An 18,560-nucleotide genomic window follows, 5' to 3' on the forward strand; every position below is an offset into this window, starting at 1 on the left:
TCCCCCAGTCAGTGGTTCTGTCTCAGAGAAAGAAGTGGATTCCAGCTCCTAAATCCAATGGTACCTTTGAACATTTCGGTTATAATCGAACTTTTAAATTCTATTTTGTGAGTGTGTGTGTGTGTGTGTGTGTGTGTGTGTGTGTGTGTTGTGTGTCCAGACAGGACTTCTCTGTGTAGCCTGGGCTGCCCTGGAACTCTTTCTGTAGACCAGACTGGCTTCGAACTCACGCCTCCTGAGTGCTGGGGGTAGGGCTTACTACTTCTGCCTCTTCAAATGCTTGGAGTTCCAGTGCTAGCTCTGTGCTTTGTCTCCCCCAACCCCCTACCCCAGGGTCTTCTCACATCATAACCTTGGTTGGGCTTCATCTTGCAGCAATCCTCCTGCCTTGCTTCAATGTTCTACTAAGAATACAGATATGAACCACCATGCTTAGCTGGACTTAAGTCAAAATTTCACACACACATCCCTCCCTGCATTTGTTTATTTAGTATTGTGTGTGCCTGCTCATGGAGAAGACAGCTTATGTGAGTTGGCTCTCCTTCCATTAGGTGGGATTTGGGGGATGACTCAGGTCATCTGACTTGGGGACTTGAACCCTCACCTGTCCAGCTATCTCTCTTTCTTTTGTTTGTTGCAGCATTCTAGAATGCGAGGCAGGAGGACGGAGAATTTGAGGTCAGCTTGGGCTACGTGAAACCCTGTCATAAACAAGCAAGCTCATACACAAACCCACCATCTTCGACTCCACCACACATACAAGGACAAGAGAGCTCTACTGACAGGGACAGGGAGGTGGGAGGATTTGAATAAAGCCTGGGGTCTGGTGACTGGAAGTGGCCTCCCTAATCCAGTTTTCCTTCCCTCTTCCATGGTTTCAGTTACCCATGGTCAACCTCAGTCCAAAAATGTTCAATGGAACATTCCAGATATAAATAATTCACGAGTTTAAAATATCTCTAGTTTTAAACAACAATTTTTTAACAATGTCGTACTTTGGGCTGGAGAGATGGCTCAGTGGTTAGGAGCACTGACTGCTCTTCCAGAGGTCCTGAGTTCAATTCCCAACAATCACATGGTGGCTCACAACCCTCTGTAATGGGATCTGATGTCCTCTTTTGGTGTGTCTGACGACAGCTACAGAGTACATAAATCAATAAATCTTTAAAAGAAGTAAAAAAAAAAAATAAACAATTAGGAATCCAGTTCTCCACAAGAGTAGTAAGTATCCTTAACCACTGTGCCATCTCTCTAGCCCCAACCAGTGGAAACAGGGTCTCTCACTGGTCTGGAAGCTTGCCAAACAGGCTGGACTTTTATGCCTCCCAAGCAGTGGGATTCTGTTCCAGCTTTATTTGTGGGGCTCTAGGAAGGGAATTCACATTCCCATGCTTGCATCCTCCCTCCACCCCGGCCCTTTATTTTACTAATGACTGTTCTCTTTTCTTCCTGTTCTTTCCTTACTTCACTTATTGAGATGGGCTCTCATACTGTGGCCCTGGCTGGCCTTGAACTCATGGCAATCCTCCTGCCTCAGCTTTCTGAGTGCTGGGATTATAAATGTGAGACGCTGCATCTGGCTTTATTAATACCACTAATTTCTTACTGATCTTACTTTGTAAGGTGGGATTTTTTTTTCTTTTTTTTTTTGGAGCTGAGGACCGAACCCAGGGCCTTGCAATTGCTAGGCAAGCGCTCTACCACTGAGCTAAATCCACAACCCTGTAAGGTGGGATTTATTATAAGTGTATGTAAGAGAAAAAAATATATATAATATATATATATGTTTCTATGTTTCTGGAATTCACTGGGACTTGTCTCTAGGGGACAGGTGTCTACTATATTAAAAATGTGAACTGAAAGCCAGCTGTGGTGGCATATTCCTGAAATCCTGGGACATGGGAAATTAGGGCCATCTTCAGCTATACAGTGTGAGTTCAAAGCCAGCCTGGGCTACATGTTCTAATTCATGCCATTAGGCTTGGTAGCAAGCTCTCTTACTCACTAAGCCTCGGGCTCCCTGGCCTGATATTTTGTTACTTTGAGACAGTTTTGTTCTGCAGTCCCAGCCTGCCTGGAACACACTGTGTAGCCCAGGCTTGCCTCAAACTCACTAGTCAATTGCTTCTGCATCTCAATTGCTCAGATGACAGGCGTGTGTCACCACGCCAGGCCTCCATCGTTCTCTCCAGTCCTTGTTTGGACTTCAGAAAGTCCCCCGGTTTCTTTCGTTCTGCCCCAGGTTCCTTTGTATCGCCTTTATCACCCCAGCTTCCCCAGGGAGTCCCTCACTCCTCCAAGAAGGGAAGAAAATTTTTCTAGACTTAGCTTCAGCCCCTAGGGACTCTGGGAATCTTTCCTTAAGGGGACAGGACCTCACTCCTAAGCATACACTGTGCCCTGCTTCACAGTGACCAGGCTGCTGCTCGGACCCGGGAGACTCTCTTCAAGGATCATCCAGCTGAGTCTTGTGCTATGCTAGCTCTCTCTAACCCTGCCCAGCCTGTCTCCTACTGTTCTGCTTGACATCAGACCTTTCCTGAGGGTGTGTGAGGAGGCAACCAGCCAGCAGTAGTAGAAGGGAAAATGGCCTGTACCCTCCTCCCTCCCTTCCCCTTTATCCTCCTCCCCTAGAAGAGAACCTGGCCATAGGAAAGTGTCCACGTGACAGACAGCATTTATTTCAGAGTCCAGTGTTCACAAATGATGGGCTGAGGATGAAGGCAGGGAAGGGGTGGGTTGGGGACTCCAGTGTCAGACTACACAGCAGGGTATCAGGTGGGGGGTAGTGCCCAGCAAGGGAGACAGGAGGTAAAAATAACCCCGGCCTGCCGACCCTCAGCGCTGTGTCCCAGGCCGGGCCCTGGGCTTGGGTCCAGGAGCTATTCTGGGGCCTGGGAGAGTTACATTCCCTGGAGGAAGGCCCCCTCCCAGCCCCCACCTCCCTCTTTCCCTCCCCAAGGCCGCTGGCCACTGTGGGTCCCTGCCCAGCAGGCAGAGGAAGGAAGGGAGGGCCGAGGCTGGAGAAGGAAGGAGGCGGAGGCATGCGCTGAGGCAGAGACGTGCTCAGAGCAGGTCCTCTGACGATGCCCAAAGTTCCAGATCCAGAGACTGCCTCTGGGAGGTCCTCAGCCTCAACACTGGGAACAGAACGGGCAGCTAAGCCTGAGCCCACAGGCTGGCTCTGCACTTAGCTGGTTCCCCATTGCACACCCAGACCATCACTCACCTCATCTCCAAAGCCCCCGTTGCCACCTCTGCCTCCTCCGGAGGGCCCACCCATGAGAAGGCCGGTGTGTTCTGGACGCTCTGACCCGGAGTGGCTCAACTCCGGTTCCCTGGCTGGCCTGGGGGAGGACAGTGGCATGGTGAAATAGTCCCTGCTAGAGAAGGAGCTGGGAGAGGGTAGGGTGGTGATGGCATTGGGTTTGGTGGTGGAGGTGAGGCGCTGGCTGCTGAGGTTGAGGAAGGATTTGAAGCAAGGCTATAGCATCTGAGACCAGGAGGGGATCTTAGGGACTGAAGCTGACGATGCTGGGGAAGGTTGGAGAGGAGAGAGATTTGGCTGGTTACAGGTGACGGTTGTGGAAAGACTGGGTATAGGCAGTTTGGGGCTAGCCACAGACTGAGGGGTTGTTGGGCTGCGGCTGTGATGACAGTTACTGGAAGTGTGGCTTTAAGGAGCAGGCCAGGTTACGGCTAGCATTCAGATGCAAACAGTCCTGTGTGGGACTTCGGATAAGACAAAGTCTAGTCTGAAGATGAAGTTCGGGCTCGTGGCTCTAATCTCAGCACTTGGGAGGGTAAAGAGGATTGAAAGTTCAAGGCCAACCTGGACAAACCTGGACAACATAATGAGACCTTGTCTCAAAATATTCAAAAAGAGGTTTAGGATACAAGGAAAGTACCTGCCTAGAATCTCCTAGTGATGGGCTGGGGGCGTGGCTCAGTGGTACAGCCCCTGCCTAGAATCCTCCAGTGAGGGGGCTGGGGGCGTGGCTCAGTGGTAGAGCCCCTGCCTAGAATCCCCCAGTGAGGGGCTGGGGGTGTGGCTCAGTGGTACAGCCCCTGCAAAGAAGTTCCCAGTGTGCTGGGTAGTTTGATGCCAATTTAACATGGGCTAGAGTTATTTGATAGGAGAGACCCTAAGCTAAAAAGTTGCCTCCATAAAATCAGGCCTGTAGGACATTTCTTTTTTTTCTTTCTTCCTTTCTTTCCTTTTATTTTATTTTTATTTTATTTTTTTATTTTTCTCTGTGTAGCCCTGGCTGTCTTGGAACTCATTTTATAGGCAACACTTGTCTGGAACTCAGAGATCCATCTGCCTCTGCTGGGATGAATGGCGTGGGCCAGCCATGTCCTATAGGAGCATGTCTCAGGAGTAAAGGCTTTATCTAGTATAAGTAAAGTCTGTGTTCCAGTCACAATACTTCAGGCAAAACTGAAGACTAGAGCTAAAGTTAGGTAGAACCCTGCAATGGAGAATGATAGGAAGGAGATGGAGGTAGGTCTCGGCGGATTTAAGGTGACTTTGGGTGAGATTCTGGGTTAGGTAGGCAAGGCCATCCTTGGGTTGGAGATGGGTGAAGATGGGCGGGAGAGGCTGGGTAGTTGATGGCTTTGGGACTCCTTTAACCACAGAGCTGTTGTGTCTGGCTGAGGGCAAGACACAGACTCGAAGCTTGCAAGCACTTACGGAGCCCCTTTCTCTGCTCGCTGGCAGCAGCCGGGGCGTCCCTTGCGTCTCATGCAGTAGAAAGCAGCGACTACGAGTAGCAAGAGACCGACGCTGACTGCCACGGCCATGACAGCCACGCCAGCCTGGGCAGTCTGAGGGGCCACTGTATGGAAAAGACAACGAAGATGTGCTCAGTACTACATTAGCTGCCTGCGTGTCCGCCCAGATGCTCCCCTTTGGTTACGTACCAGAGCCAAAGTGGAACACGTGACCGTTCTTGCCGTGGATGTTAGAAGCTTCGCAGGACACGCCCTCTCGGCTCAGGGCGCTGGTGACTTTCAAGGTCAGCGAGCTGCTCATCCAGCCTCTACCCTCGAAGGGCGGCTCTGCTGGCTGTGGAGGCTTGGATCAGGCCCGGTCCCTCGGGATCAAGGGCTGGGGGGGTGAAGGCTGAGGTGGAGTGTTGGGGATATGAAGCTTGGATCGATGAGGGTCAGGGTCCCCTGTGGAACATGGGGTGGGCTCAGGGTGGCAAGGAAAGCCCCTTACAGTAGTATCTCCTCGCTGACTCCAGGTGAGTTTGGGCTCTGGGAAGCCCCGGGCAGAGCAGGTCAGCATGACTTCATCGCCTTCCGTCCAGCTAGTGCCTGATTTGGGTTTTATTTCATTTGGTTTTAACTCTGGAGCTCCTGCGGGTGGCAGGGAGGCGTAGCACAGTGAGTGCGAGTCACAAAAGGGCAAAGAGGAGAAAACAGAGAAGAAATGGGGCGGGGTGGGGGTGGGGGGAGGATGAGCGCTCGCTGAGTGGGTAAAGTGCTTGCTGTACAAGCGTGAAGCCCTGAGTTCAGATCCCCAGCAGCCACATATTAGATGACAGCAGCGGTGAGCATCGCTAACCCCAGCACTGGAGTCAGGGAGGGTAGAGACAGGAGGATTCCTGGACTTCTCTGAACAGCCATAAACCTAACCACCGAGCTCCTGGTCTCAAAGAAGGTGGAGGGGGCTGGCGAGAGGGCTCAGCAGGTGCATGCCGCCGAGCCTGACAACCTGAGTTCCGTCCCTGGAACCGATGTAATGGAGGAAGAGAACTGACTCCCGCAGGTTGTTCTCTGACCACCAAACTGACCCCAAAATAAATAAAAAAACAAACAAACAAAAAATACAACCGTGCACAGCAGCTTACACCTTGAATCCCAGCACTCGGGAAGCAGAGGCAACTGCATCTCTGCGGGTCTGAGGCTAGTCTGATCTACATAGTGAGTTTCAGGCCAGACATGGCTACATAGTGAGACCTCTGTCTCAGAACGCCCACTCCTCCCGAACAAAAAGATGAAGGAATAGAGAAAGACAGCCAGAGTCAACTTCTGGTCTCAGGCATGTACACGCATGCACATACACATAACACATGAACGGCTATATAAACCACATATGCACACACAAACATAGCACAGATATCCACATAGACCACCCAACCATCCAAACCTTGGACCACAAGCTGGAAACTCTGTGTGCGGCTCAGGAGGGGGACTGTGGGTGTGGACGCCTCACACGTGTACGTGCCAGCTGAGTCGAAGGTCACAGAGTCAAGAGAGAGTATGGGACCATCTGCAACGGTCACAGAATCCTAGGGAAGGGAGAGGAAGAAAGCCAGGCAGGGTCATGAGAGGATGAGAGGCAGAGGCAGGGCAGTGCCTGAGGTCCCACAGCTCTTCCCTCCAGTCACCTTGGTCCAGCGCACAATAGGAGCAGGCAGGCCTCTGGCAGAGCAGTTCACCACCGTGCCACTGCTGTTCAGAAATACAGAGAACTCCTCAGGCACGCTCAGCTCCAACGGATCCAGGTCTGCAGTGGGGAAAACATGGTCACATTCCCAAGGTCATTGCTCGTGCAACCAGGTCCTCTAGAGGGTTACCAGGGGCAGACAACGCCATGCTGTTCTATTGGAGTACAATGACATATTTGCTTTCTACCCAGACCCATCAGCAGATACCAGAAGAGCAGCTCTAAAGAATGCACTATCTGACCTGCAGAGGCTTTACAGTGCTGAAGGTGGAAACCAGCCCCCCCCCCCAGGAACCGGCAAGTAAATGCACTAGCACTAGCCACGCCCCCAGTCCCTCACTGGGGGATTCTAGGCAGGGGCTCTACCACTGAGCCCTGCCCCCAGCCCCTCACTGGGGGATTCTAGGCAGGGGCTCTACCACTGAGCCCTGCCCCCAGCCCCTCACTGGGGGATTCTAGGCAGGGGCTCTACCACTGAGCCCCGCCCCCAGGCCCTCACTGGGGGATTCTAGGCAGGGGCTCTACCACTGAGCCCCGCCCCCAGCCCCTCACTGGGGGATTCTAGGCTGTTATTCTGCTTCAGTGCTGTGCCTCCAGCTCTCCTCCCCAAGTTTTGCTTGAGCTCAAATTTTTGCTCTCTTTTGTGCCAACTCATCATCTCCATAAAAGCTTAATGGGCTTGGACCAGCAAGACTGCTCAGTGAATAGACACCACGAAGCCAGACAACCTGACTTCAGGCCTCTAGACCCACAAGGTGGAAGGAGATGACGCTCCTGCAAGTTACAGGCACATATGCAAGTGCGCACAATGAATGTAACGGTAATTTTAACTCATCTGACAACTTGATGGGCTCACAGCTAGGTGTAAACACAGGGGACAGAGTCTTTATTTAGCATAGAAAAGACCCTGCGAAAGGGGTTGGGGATTTAGCTCAGTGGTAGAGCGCTTGCCTAGCAAGCGCAAGGCCCTGGGTTCAGTCCCCAGCTCCGAAAAAAAAAAATTTAAAAAAATAAAAAAAAAAAGAAAAGACCCTGCGTTCAATTGTTAGCATCTAAAAGACAACTAAATTCTGGCTTCGTTTGGTGGCCTGTGCCTGTAGTCCCAGCACTTGGGAAGCTGAGGCTGGAAGATCTGAGTTTCAGGCCAGCCCAGGTTACATATAGTAGGACACCATTAAGAGAAAAAAAGGTTTCCTTTATGTGACCCCACCTCACCTTCTCTGCACTATTCCTCACTTTTACTACAACAACAACTACTACTACTACTACTACGACGACGACGACGACGATGACGACAACGATGACGACTACTATTATTATTATCGAGACAGGTTTTTCTATGTAGCCTTGGCTGTTCTGGAACTTGTTCTGTAGACCAGGGTGGCCTTGAACTCACAAAGATTCACCTGCCTCTGTCTCCCGAGTGCTGGGACTAGAGGTGTGTGGCACCACCGCCTACTTATCCCACACTTGTTAAAAGTCGTATTCTTATTGTTTATGGTGTTTGTGTGCGCGTGAGTGCTGGGGGTTGTGTGTGAAGGTCAGAGGACACTTGATGGAGAGATAATTCTCTCCCTCCTTCATGGGAGACCCAAGAATCAAACTTGGGCTGCTGGGCTTGGCAGCAAGTTCCTTGGCTTGCCGAACCATCTTGCCTGCCCATTTTCCCGCTTGTCTGGATCTGTCATCCTGACAAGGGATGTTTTTAAAGAACACGCGGGTCCATCTTCACCTTTCCTTAAACCCTGTTATGGCTCCCCGGTACCCTTGGCATCCTGGCCAAACTGCTGCAGCCTACAATAGCCTGCCTAATCTATGAACACTGCCTTTCTTCCTCCCTACCTGCTCCGCTCCAGAGACCCTGATTTTAGGTTCAGTTTTTCTCATCTCGAGGGCCTCTGCACTCACTCTCTCTGCCTGCAGTGGAAGCTCTGTGGGTTTCCTGTATCATTCTTCAGTATCATTTCTTATCCGTGTGTCCCCTTCTCTCAGAGGCTCCCCCTGCCCCCATTGCTGTGGACACCCTGATCTCAGGATCTCTTTTCCAACACCGACAACTGATTCCTCCAGCTGCTGCGAGGGCCCGCAGCTGTCAACCCTCAGCTGTCAGCCCTCTGTGGGAATGCCCTCAACTGTAAGGAGCCCCTCACCCAAGGTCATGCCCCTTCCCTGCACAACACACAGACAATTAGGCCCTGTTCCTTCACCCTAACTGGGGATCACTGGGGATTCCACCCTACCCTCACCCCACCCTCACCCCACCCCCACCCCACCCCAAGGCCTTTCGTAAACTGCAGTCAAACCTGGGCTCCTGCCCACCCTTGCTGCTTCTGAATGCATAGACTTTTCATAAATACTCTACCTACAGGAGAACACTTCTGTGAACTCAGACTGCGACAATCTTTTGTCACCTCACACCTCTGTCTTATCAACGCTACCTACCGCTGTAAGACACACTACTGTGACTAAAACGGTTTGGACTAGCACTTGCCTCCTGTCTGTGCTACTGTAGTGGGGCTACAGAGTAAGTCCAGGGCCGGCCTAGCTTCAGGAACTTTGTCTCAACTAAAACAAAAGACCCAAACTGAGGCTGGAAGGCCTGGAGGCCTGCGAGGCTCAGTGGTAGAGCCCTGCCTAGAATCCCCCAGTGAGAGGCTGGAATGTGGTTTTACCATCATCCACCTCCCTTGAAGCCCCAGATTCTACATAAAATAAAGGCTAGGTATAGCTGTTCAAGTTTAATCTCTGTGCCAAGAAGGCGGAGAGAGGTAAAAAGATCTCTGGGGCACGTTGGCTGGCCAGCTAGTCTAGGTTAGTCAGAGAGCCCCAGGTCATGCAAGAGATCCCACATGTACACACACACACACATACACACACACACACATACACGCACACGCACACATATGCACACACACGCGCACGCACACGCGGGTGTACACACACACACACACACACACACACACCCCAGAGCTTTCTTCCTAGCAAACTGAATTGGAAAAGCTTTTTTAAAACCCAGGATCTAGAAAAGTCAGAAATCAATGGACTTAAAATTGAGGAATTAGCAAGGAAGAGCAGCGCTTGCTGGGCTGCAGCCTCGAAGGGGGCGGGGCCGGGATGGGAGAGGAAGTGGATGGCAAAGCTGCTTGGGTGAATATGGATGGTTCAAGAGGGACTCATCTCTGTCTACACAACACCTGGGAGCCACCGCACACTCTAAGCAGGGGAGAGAGTCAAGGGTTGAGATCTGGCTATCGCACACTGGAAAATCTGTGTGGCAGTTTGGAGGAGCCAGGGCTGGGACCCAGAGGGAGAGGAACGGATGAAGCCTGACCCCACCCTATCCTCCCTCCTCCCAGAGCTCTCACAGGCCACGTGCAGCTTTAGCTTCTTGACAAGTTGCACCTCCTCGTCAGCATCGTAATCCTCCACTCTGCAGCCGTAGATCCCGCTCTGGCTCCGATGCACCCCCTCCAGGGTCAAGTTTCCCTTGAGGTTGACATTCAGCTGTTCCTCCTGGTTTCCCTGAGTAAGAGGATGGGGCACCAGATTCGGGAGCTGTTGTTCTCTGGGCAATTGGGGGTGGAGTCAGGGGTCATACTTGGTTAGAGCCTATTCAAGCCAAGGATAAGAAGGTCACACAAGTTGGGTGTATCCTCCAAACCATCTCAGGTTAGGATCACAGGTCCTTCAGGTCAAAGGTTCTCACCAAGCTAAACACCCACTACTGTCAAAATTAGCAGCTGGGGGGTTGGGGATTTAGCTCAGTGGTAGAGCGCTTGCCTAGGAAGCGCAAGGCCCTGGGTTCGGTCCCCAGCTCCGGAAAAAAAAGAACCAAAAAAAAAAAAAATTTAGCAGCTGGGCCTGGAGGCAAGGCTCAGTGGTAGAGCCCCTGCCTAGAATCCCCCAATGAGAGATGGGGGCGTGGCTCAGTGGTAGAGCACCTGCCTAGAATCCCCCAATGAGGGCTGGGGGCGTGGCTCAGTGGTAGAGCCCCTGCCTAGAATCTCCCAGGGAGGGGCTGGGGGCGTGGCTCGGTGAGATAGCACTTGGGGAGCATGCAACAGGCCCTGGGTTCTTTCTCCCTCACCACTAAAGACAAAGAAGCCGTTGATAAGGTTTAGTATTGACAGGTTTAGGTGTTATCCAAAGGGACTGCATTACCTGTTCTCGAAAAAATGAATACTCCGGGCTGGGGCTGCCATCACCCTGGCAGAGCAGCTGGACAGCATCACCCTCACGTACCCAGCCCTCTGTGGTAGATGGGCTCCCTACCCAGAATTCTACATGCTCCGTGGGATCTGTGGGAGGATAGGAAGTAAGGTCATGGCATGTGTCCAGGCTGGGCTGAGGAGGAGAGGTCACTTCTACTTTTAAAGGGAGAGATACAGTAGCTAAAGCGTAGAAGTCTGGTCTCTGTTTAGTTCTTTAAGGTTTATAAGCCAGGCAGTGGTGGCATAGACCTTTAGTCCTAGCACTCAGGAGGCTGAGGCAGGAGGCTCTGTGAGGCTGAGGCCAGCCTGGTCTACAGAGTGAGTTTTCCAGGACAGTCAGGGCTGCACAGAGAAACCCTGTCTCAGGACTCGTGTGAGTGTGTCATATTCCTTTTCTTTGATTTTGAGATGTGCTCCCTCTCTGAATCTCAGGTAGGTTTTGAACTCTTCATCTTCCTGTCTCTGCCTCCTCAGTGCTCTGATGACAGGCACATGTCACCTCACCTGATAGGTCCAGACTTACTCTCAGAACTGGAAAGGTCAGAGCTGGAGGGAAGTTGACAGAATAGCTCAAAGGTATTATTTGAGATTTAAGACCAGATGATATATGGAGACCCAATTCAGTGGGAGAGAGTGGAGCATTCTATGGGGTACAGGGCCCTATGCTGGAGCAGGGTCAGTAGGGCCTGATTCTTTGGGGGTACTGATTGTTTGGGGGGTACTGTTGGAGGTCAAAGGTCAGCCATCCAACCCAGCATCATTTCAGTATGAGGTGAGTAGGTAGAATATGGACCCCGATTGGAATAGAGGCTTGGGAATTGGGTCTTGATGGGATAAGATCTTAGGTTAGGGGCTGAGGGTCATGGGGACTCACAGTGCAGGGTGAGGCGGAAGGTATGGCTGTCTAGGCGGCCATGTTGGCCTGAGGGCAAGTCGTAGTGAGCAGCACAGTGGAAGCTGGCATCCCGATCCTCTTTGTGGAGCCTCAGGTAGAGGGTGCTGGTCAGGGAATACAGTCCTGAGGCTTCCCGGACAGTTCGGCTGGTCATATAGCCCTCTGTAAGAGAGGCATGTAGCAGTCTGGTGAGTTAACCCTGCCCACTAGAAACCCTTATCTCACCTGCCCCCGCCCACTGGCTCCTGCTGGCTCACTTGAGTTCAGCTCCATGGGTACATCCAGACGCTGCCCGTTCTGGTACCATGTGATCCGAGGCACCGGGTTTCCGTTGTTGCTGCTGCAGGTGGCGATCTGGGGAAGATAGGGGCGTGGCCTGGGCTCGGTGCCAAGACTCTGAAGTCTGGTTCCCTTTTTCCTAGATCTGCCCTTTAGATGTGTCCAATGGGCTCTTTCTCCCCAGCAGCGGAAACAGAAGACCCTCACTCCCATTTTTCCCATTAAAAAGCCCAAAGCTCCAGCCTGTGAGACCGCACAGCCGTTAAGTGTGGTTGTGGGGGAGACGGAAAACCTGAGTTAGGTCCCAGGAACCGTGTAGAGGAAGAGGAAGGGAAGTGGCTCTCAGAAGTGGTCCTCTGCCTTACACACTCACACTGTGGCAGTGTGGGCCCCTCCACACCCCTTAATTAATTAAAAACCTGGACCAAGTGCGGCACCCAACTGTAATTCCAGGTCTTAAGAAGCTGAGATAGGGGTTGGGGATTTAGCTCAGTGGTAGAGCGCTTGCCTAGCAAGCGCAAGGCCCTGGGTTCGGTCCCCAGCTCCGAAAAAAAAAAGAAAAAAAAAAAAAAGCTGAGATAGAGGGCTGGAGCGGTGGCTCAGTGGTTAAGAGCACTGACTGCTCTTCCAGAGGTCCTGAGTTCAATTCCCAGCAACCACATGGTGGCTCACAACCATCTGTAATGGGATCTGATGCCCTCTTCTGGCGAGTCTGAGAACAGGGACAGTGTACTCATACATATACAGAAAGTAAATAAATAGATCTTAAAAAAATTAAAAAAAAAAAAGAAACTGAGATAGAAACATCAGTTTGACACTAGCCTGGGCTACCTAGTGGGTTCCGCGCCAGCCTGAGTCTCCTGAGATCCTATTTCACACAACCCCAAACCAAAATGAGCTCCAGCATGTAATCCTAGCACTTGAATCAATCACAGAGGTAGGAGGACCAGGAGGTCATGCTGGGCACACACGCGGGACCTCAGTACTTGGAAGGTAGGTATAAGTGGCTACATGGAAAGTTTCAGGATAGCCTGTGCTACATGGGGTCATGCCCCCCCCCCAAAAACCCCAAACAAAACCAGAACAAGTCAAAACCCCTACAACAGGGAGGCTGAGTCTTACTGTTCATTGGTACACCACCTGCCTGGCATGCTCAAAGCCGAGTTCAATCTCTAATAACACACAGGCGCACATGCACGCACCAACCACCCCCACCACCATACACACGTGCGCTAGGGCCCTAGTCTTGGATTCTTCACCCACTGCTTGCAACTCCAGCCCATATTACCTCCTGGGCAAACTGTTCCATCACGGACAGCGTCCCTTTGTTGGGAGCCACCTCCGTAGCCTCTGGTGTTGCTGTTGGAAAGACGTTCACGTCAGGAGGCCCTCCTCTGGTCCCCTGGCTCCTCAGGATGGTTTTTTTAGCAACACTTACCAAACACACGGACACTTGAAGTGGCCTCTGAGGTACCTGCTGCCCCAGCCTTCACTACGCACACGTAGTCCCGTTCATCGCCCACCTGGGCCTCTGCTATCACCAAACGCCCAAGGGAGTCTATTTTGTATGGGGGTCTGCGGCCCCGAGAGTTGTGGATTGTGCCCAGGAACTCTGAGCCCTGTGGTTCCACAGAAGCCAGACGGTGTCGAGCCCCGGAAGCATCAACCTGTGGACGTGTACAGGGGACAGTCTTAGCCTGAGCAGTGAGCCCTTCTTTATATTTTTCTCCAAAAATTTTTTTTTCTCTGGGTCTCAGAAAGGAACTTAGCGGCTACATGCTAAGTAAACACTCTACCACTGAGCCACGCCCCCAGCCTCTCACTGGGGGAATCTAGGCTAGTATTCTACTAGCTACTAGTGAGTTACACCCTCATTCCTCTTTTTATTTTTACCTAACACTTTTTTTGAGACAGGGTTTGTGCATCCCCATTTTTTTCTGGAACTTGTAGACTAGGTTGACTCAGACTCAGAGATCTGCTTGCCTCTGCCTCCAGAGAGCTGGAATTAAAGGTACATGAGACCATGCATGGCCATCCTTCTTCTTCTTCTTTTTTTTTTTTGGTTCTTTTTTTCAGAGCTGGGGACCGAACCCAGGGCCTTGCGCTTCCTAGGTAAGCGCTCTACCACTGAGCTAAATCCCCAGCCCCCTCTTTTTTTTTTTTTTAAAGATTTATTTATTTAATGTACATGAGTACACTGTCACTGTCTTCAGACACACAGGAAGAGGGCATCGGATCTCTTTACAGATGGTTGTGAGCCACCATGTGGTTGCTGGGAATCGAACTCATGACCTCTGGAAGAGCAGTCAGCGCTCTTAACCTCTGAGACATCTATTCAGCCCTCAATGGTCATCCTTTCTTAAAACCTTTTTTTTATATTAATTTTTGTTATATGTGTGTGTGTGTGTGTGTGTGTGTGTGTGTGTGTGTGTCCATGAATTCGGATACCCGTGGAGTCCAGAAAAGGGCATCAAATCCCTCAGAGGTAGGGCCACAGGCAACCGTGAACATAGGAGTGTTGAGCTCAGGTCCTCAGGAAAAGAACCAAGGGTTATTAAGTGTGGCCCATCTTTCCAATCCCTTGGCCTTCTCCTTGATTTTTATATTGCATTTTATACCTCAGTGGGGTTTGACTTCATAGACCCTGAACTACCCTCATGGTTGTCTGGGATTCCAGGCCTGAGAGGCTGTCGTTTCTCTCAACCCTCTGGGCCCATCCATGTCCTCTCTCCTGAGTCCAGCGTTCACCTTCTGTTCCCGTGTCTCCTCTGTCTCTCTCTCTCTCTCTCCTTGCCCTGTCTCTCTCATTTCCTCTCCTTCCCCGTTGTCTCTGGTGGCCCTCACTCCAGCACTGTGTCCTAAGGGGAAACCACTGCTCCCATCTGCCCTGCTCAGACACCTGGCACCTTGCAGAGGCCAAAGCCTTCCTAGGTCTCAGCCTCCTCATTGGTGAAGTAAAAAGGCACCTTCCGATGGCTCCGTGCAAGGTCTTCTGAGCAATCAGTGTAGGCAGAGCTAATGGCTGCTAAGGTGACCAGGCTACTGGACCCTCCTTCCCCACTCCTCCCCTCCTCTCCTCCCCTCCTCACACCCTCCCAGCCCTGGCCTCCAGCATAGAGCACTCACAAGCAACCACTCCAGCACGTAATTCTCAGGATGCTCCCGTGGTGTGCAGTCCAGGGCAATTTGCTCCCCTCGCATCACCTCCACCCGTGGGGGAACGGACACGTGCAGCTCAGCCTGGGCACCTGCAGATGGGTGCAGCATCGAATGTCCACCCACTGCCATCAAAAGGGATGGCCCTCCAGGCCCCAGCCTCCTCCATCAGATAGGAGTCTAGGCTCTAGCCTCCTCCCTCAGACACAGATCCTCTCTCCGTCCTTGGTCCCCTCTGAGCCTGAGTCCTGTCAGTGTCTTTCCAACTCTTCTTTTTAGAAACAGGGTCTTACCCCATAGCCTTGGCTGCCTGGAATCCTTCGGGCTATGTGAACCAGGCTGGCCTCGAACTCACAGAGATCTACAGCTGCCTCAGCCTCCCTCCTGAGTGCTGGGATTAAAGTCCTGTGCCATTGGCCCAGTCTCTCTGACTTGTAAGGCTTAAAGTAAAGCTTTCTCCAGCATTCCAAACTAAAATCTGGCTTCTTTTCTAGCAAATGTCCCCTCAAGGAAGGGCCAGGCCTGGCTCTCCCCTTGGCCTCCAGCGCACAGAGCAAGACTTGGCCTGGGGCTAAATAACAAACAGGTCTTTCTCCATCTCAGTCCCATCCTATCTCTTGATCCCATCCTATCTTCTCCGGTAGCTCCTAGGGGCCCTCTGCTCTCTCCTGTGTGGGGGGCTGGGGTGTGGGCTGCAGCTGGGCCAGAAGCTGGATGGGTGTGTGGGAGTGGCAAGGGGGGACAGGGCTGGGCAGGTTTCAGGAATGTGGGAGGGCCAGGCTGGCTGAGACCTGCCCGGCTTGGCGCCAGAGCCCCCTACCCGCCCCTTGACAACCCCCCCCCCCCCATCTCTATACCAGAGAAGCTTGAAAAGGGTGAGGTGAGTCACCTGGGCAGAGGGGCGAGGCTGGGTCCTGAGGGAGAAAGGGCCGGAAGCTTAGACTCCTAGATGCCTGCAGCAGAGCAGGCTGGATGTGGGAAACAAGGACCTCTGAGTCCTAGGGACCTGGGAACTTGGGTCTGGGTTTCCTGTCAGGGTCTGGCGAGTAGCATGGTTCTTGCTGAGAATCTACCCTCTGGGCTGACACCATTCTTTTTCTGCTCAGCCTGGCACAGGCTACTCGTAGGTTTCCACTATATACCACGTTTGTGCCAGGAGCCTGGTTTCTCAGGCACCCACCTCTGGCCCCAGCCTGTCCCTGGGGAGCTGATGTGGGGCCAGGCTGGTGCCCCGGACTGGATGTGAGCAGCAAGCAGCAAGGCAGACAGAGATCCTGTCTTCCTTGATCTCTCTTCGCCTTGTCCACAGTGTCCCTCAGTCCCCGTTTCTCCTCTCCTTTCACCACATGCAGGTGTGTGGATTTATCAGGGGCCCAAGGAAAGGGGCCCTGTCAGTCGGAAACACTTTTCCACGTTCTCTGCCAGGCTCTCTTCTCCCGGCCCTTTCAGAGAGAGGCGGGTCCTTTAGAGACAGCCTAAACTCTGAATTTTGGGGAAACCCCAATATTCTAGAAAGTGCTCTAGCCACAGGGTCCCCAGTTTCTCCGAGGAAACTCTGAGCTTAATCATTTAGAGACAGCTCTGGGATGTTAATCTTCGGTATCTTAGCAGAACCTACTTTGATTATGGGGGAGGGCAGGGGCTGGACTCTAGTCTAAAGGACTAGGGACACAGATCCCAGATTCCAGGTACCCAAGGTTATTAGGGGTCGTAGGGCTTAGATTCCAGGATTCCCGAAGGGCTGGGAAGGGAGCGCTATCTCAGGTTGTGTTTGCTCCAGAGCTGGGTTATCCTTAGCATTCAGATCCGATACACCCCAAGGCCTCCCCGCCTTCCTCCCTACTGGGGAATCCCTAGATTGTGCTCCCTGGGGAAATGGAAGCTTGTTCCCCTTGTCTTCTCCGGGACTCCAGGGGCCTGCCCCACAAGCCCCAACCTCAAGTTCCAGCTCTGCCCTCAGCCGCAAGTCATACCTGAGTAGCCCGACAGCAGGAGGGTGAGCCACAGTAGCCCTGCGCGGGCGTCAGGGGGTTCCATATTCCCTGCAGTGGCGGCAGTGACTGAGCCCGGGCGAGGCTCTCCGCCGCCCTGAAGCTGGCAGCGGAGGCCAGGCCCCTGACCACGCCCCTGACCACGCCCACCCCCATCTCCAAGCTGGGCGCAGGGCCAAGACCTCCCACTGCCCTGAGAGGACCTCCCACCCTCGCGCGCGGGGACCCGCCAGCAGCGGCGCGCGCTCTGCTCCATCCAACCCATGCCCGCGGCTGTCCTCCGCAGCCATGGGGACCGCCCGATCAGTCTAGTTAGTGCCCCGAGCTGGGATCTAAAAGACACCGCGCGGAGACCCTCGGTCCCTTCCTTCCTGGCCACCTGCGGGACTTTGACACGCATTCCCAAGGTGGCTTGCGGCCCTCGGCTGCAGGTGGATCTTTTCCCTAGTTTGTTTTCTTTTTGGAGACGGGTGTCACACTGTAGCACAGGCTGGCCTGGAGCTCACCGCAAGCCTCCGTCGGGTCTCAGTTTCCCAAGGACTGGGATTACAAGGGTGAACCATCACCCTGGTTTGTGAACTGTCGGCTTTGATCAACAGTCCCTGATATGATTAGTTGCCTGTGCTAGCCTCTCTTTGTAGTTTCTCCTGCATGACCGGCTCTTCTCTGAGTGCCCTAGGATGCCCTCCCCTTGGAGCCAGCCACCTTGCTGGGAAGTGCCCCTCCTCTGACGGAGCAGTGGCTTGGAACTGGTCAGGTCATTCTTTTCTCTAATGAGTTTTCAACTCCCAGTCCTGGTAAAGCTCTTTGGTGATGAGGTGGGGATGGGGTGCCCCTCCCTCTGCTCTGCTCTCCTTGACTCCCTCACTTCCCCCCATCCAGGGAATCCAAGGAATGTCACCCCCCTTCCGCCTTCCTTCCCTCCCCGCCATTCCTTCCCCACCTTGGGGGGAGGGGAGGAGAAGTGGGCTGGTGTGGTGGCAGGTGAGTGGTGGAAGGAAAGAGAAGAGCCGGCCACTGGGGCCGCTGGATGGAAGAGAGGGTCACAGGTCAAAGTAAAGGGTCACAGATCAGTCTACTCCAGGATCCTCACACAGCCGAGGCAGTGTGGAACGAAATCCCAAGAATGTTGGATGGGGGCTGGAGAAGGACGGTTCTGCCTCTGTTCAGCGGGTAGAAACTAGCCTGGGATACGGGTATGGATGAGGGGGTGGTATCACTGTGGGTCAGGCTGAGAGAGGTCTCCCTCCCGTTTCTGACCAGTCTGAGGGTGACCAGCGGTGAGCTTCCCCTCCCCGGGAGCCAAGGTTTTACCCATCAGCCTCTGAGGAAAGGCTTGTGTTGTAGGTATTGACTGGGCTCTCAAAGCTGCTTTAGCATTCCCTGACACAGGAAGTAATTGTGAAACCAGGAAACTCGACCTTTGCACGGGGCTCCTTCATCCCCTCTTCAGGAAGTCTTTCTTCAACCCTCTCCTGTCACGTAGGTCCCTGGAAATCTCTGGACGCCCTGTAAGCCCTGCACATCCTGGGATACATCTATCTCCCCATTTGACTCCCAGCCACTAT

General features: G+C 52.8%; 1 protein-coding gene across 1 annotated transcript; it reads right to left on the reverse strand.

Annotated features, from left to right (window-relative positions):
* Positions 1-2,659: 2,659 nt before the first annotated feature.
* Positions 2,660-17,047, reverse strand: Bcam (basal cell adhesion molecule (Lutheran blood group)). Its single transcript, NM_031752.2, has 15 exons — positions 16,975-17,047; positions 14,972-15,093; positions 13,284-13,512; positions 13,134-13,204; positions 11,824-11,920; positions 11,546-11,728; positions 10,622-10,758; positions 9,826-9,982; positions 6,402-6,520; positions 6,161-6,302; positions 5,228-5,367; positions 4,927-5,071; positions 4,697-4,841; positions 3,230-3,347; positions 2,660-3,140 (listed from the first exon to the last, which is right to left on the reverse strand). The coding sequence occupies exons 1-15, from the start codon at positions 17,036-17,038 to the stop codon at positions 3,135-3,137; spliced, it is 1,875 nt and encodes a 624-aa protein (NP_113940.1). The 5' UTR covers positions 17,039-17,047; the 3' UTR covers positions 2,660-3,134.
* Between the last annotated feature and the right edge of the window lie 1,513 nt (positions 17,048-18,560).

Source organism: Rattus norvegicus, chromosome 1 (assembly GCF_036323735.1).
Source record: "Rattus norvegicus strain BN/NHsdMcwi chromosome 1, GRCr8, whole genome shotgun sequence".
NCBI lineage: Eukaryota > Metazoa > Chordata > Mammalia > Rodentia > Muridae > Rattus > Rattus norvegicus.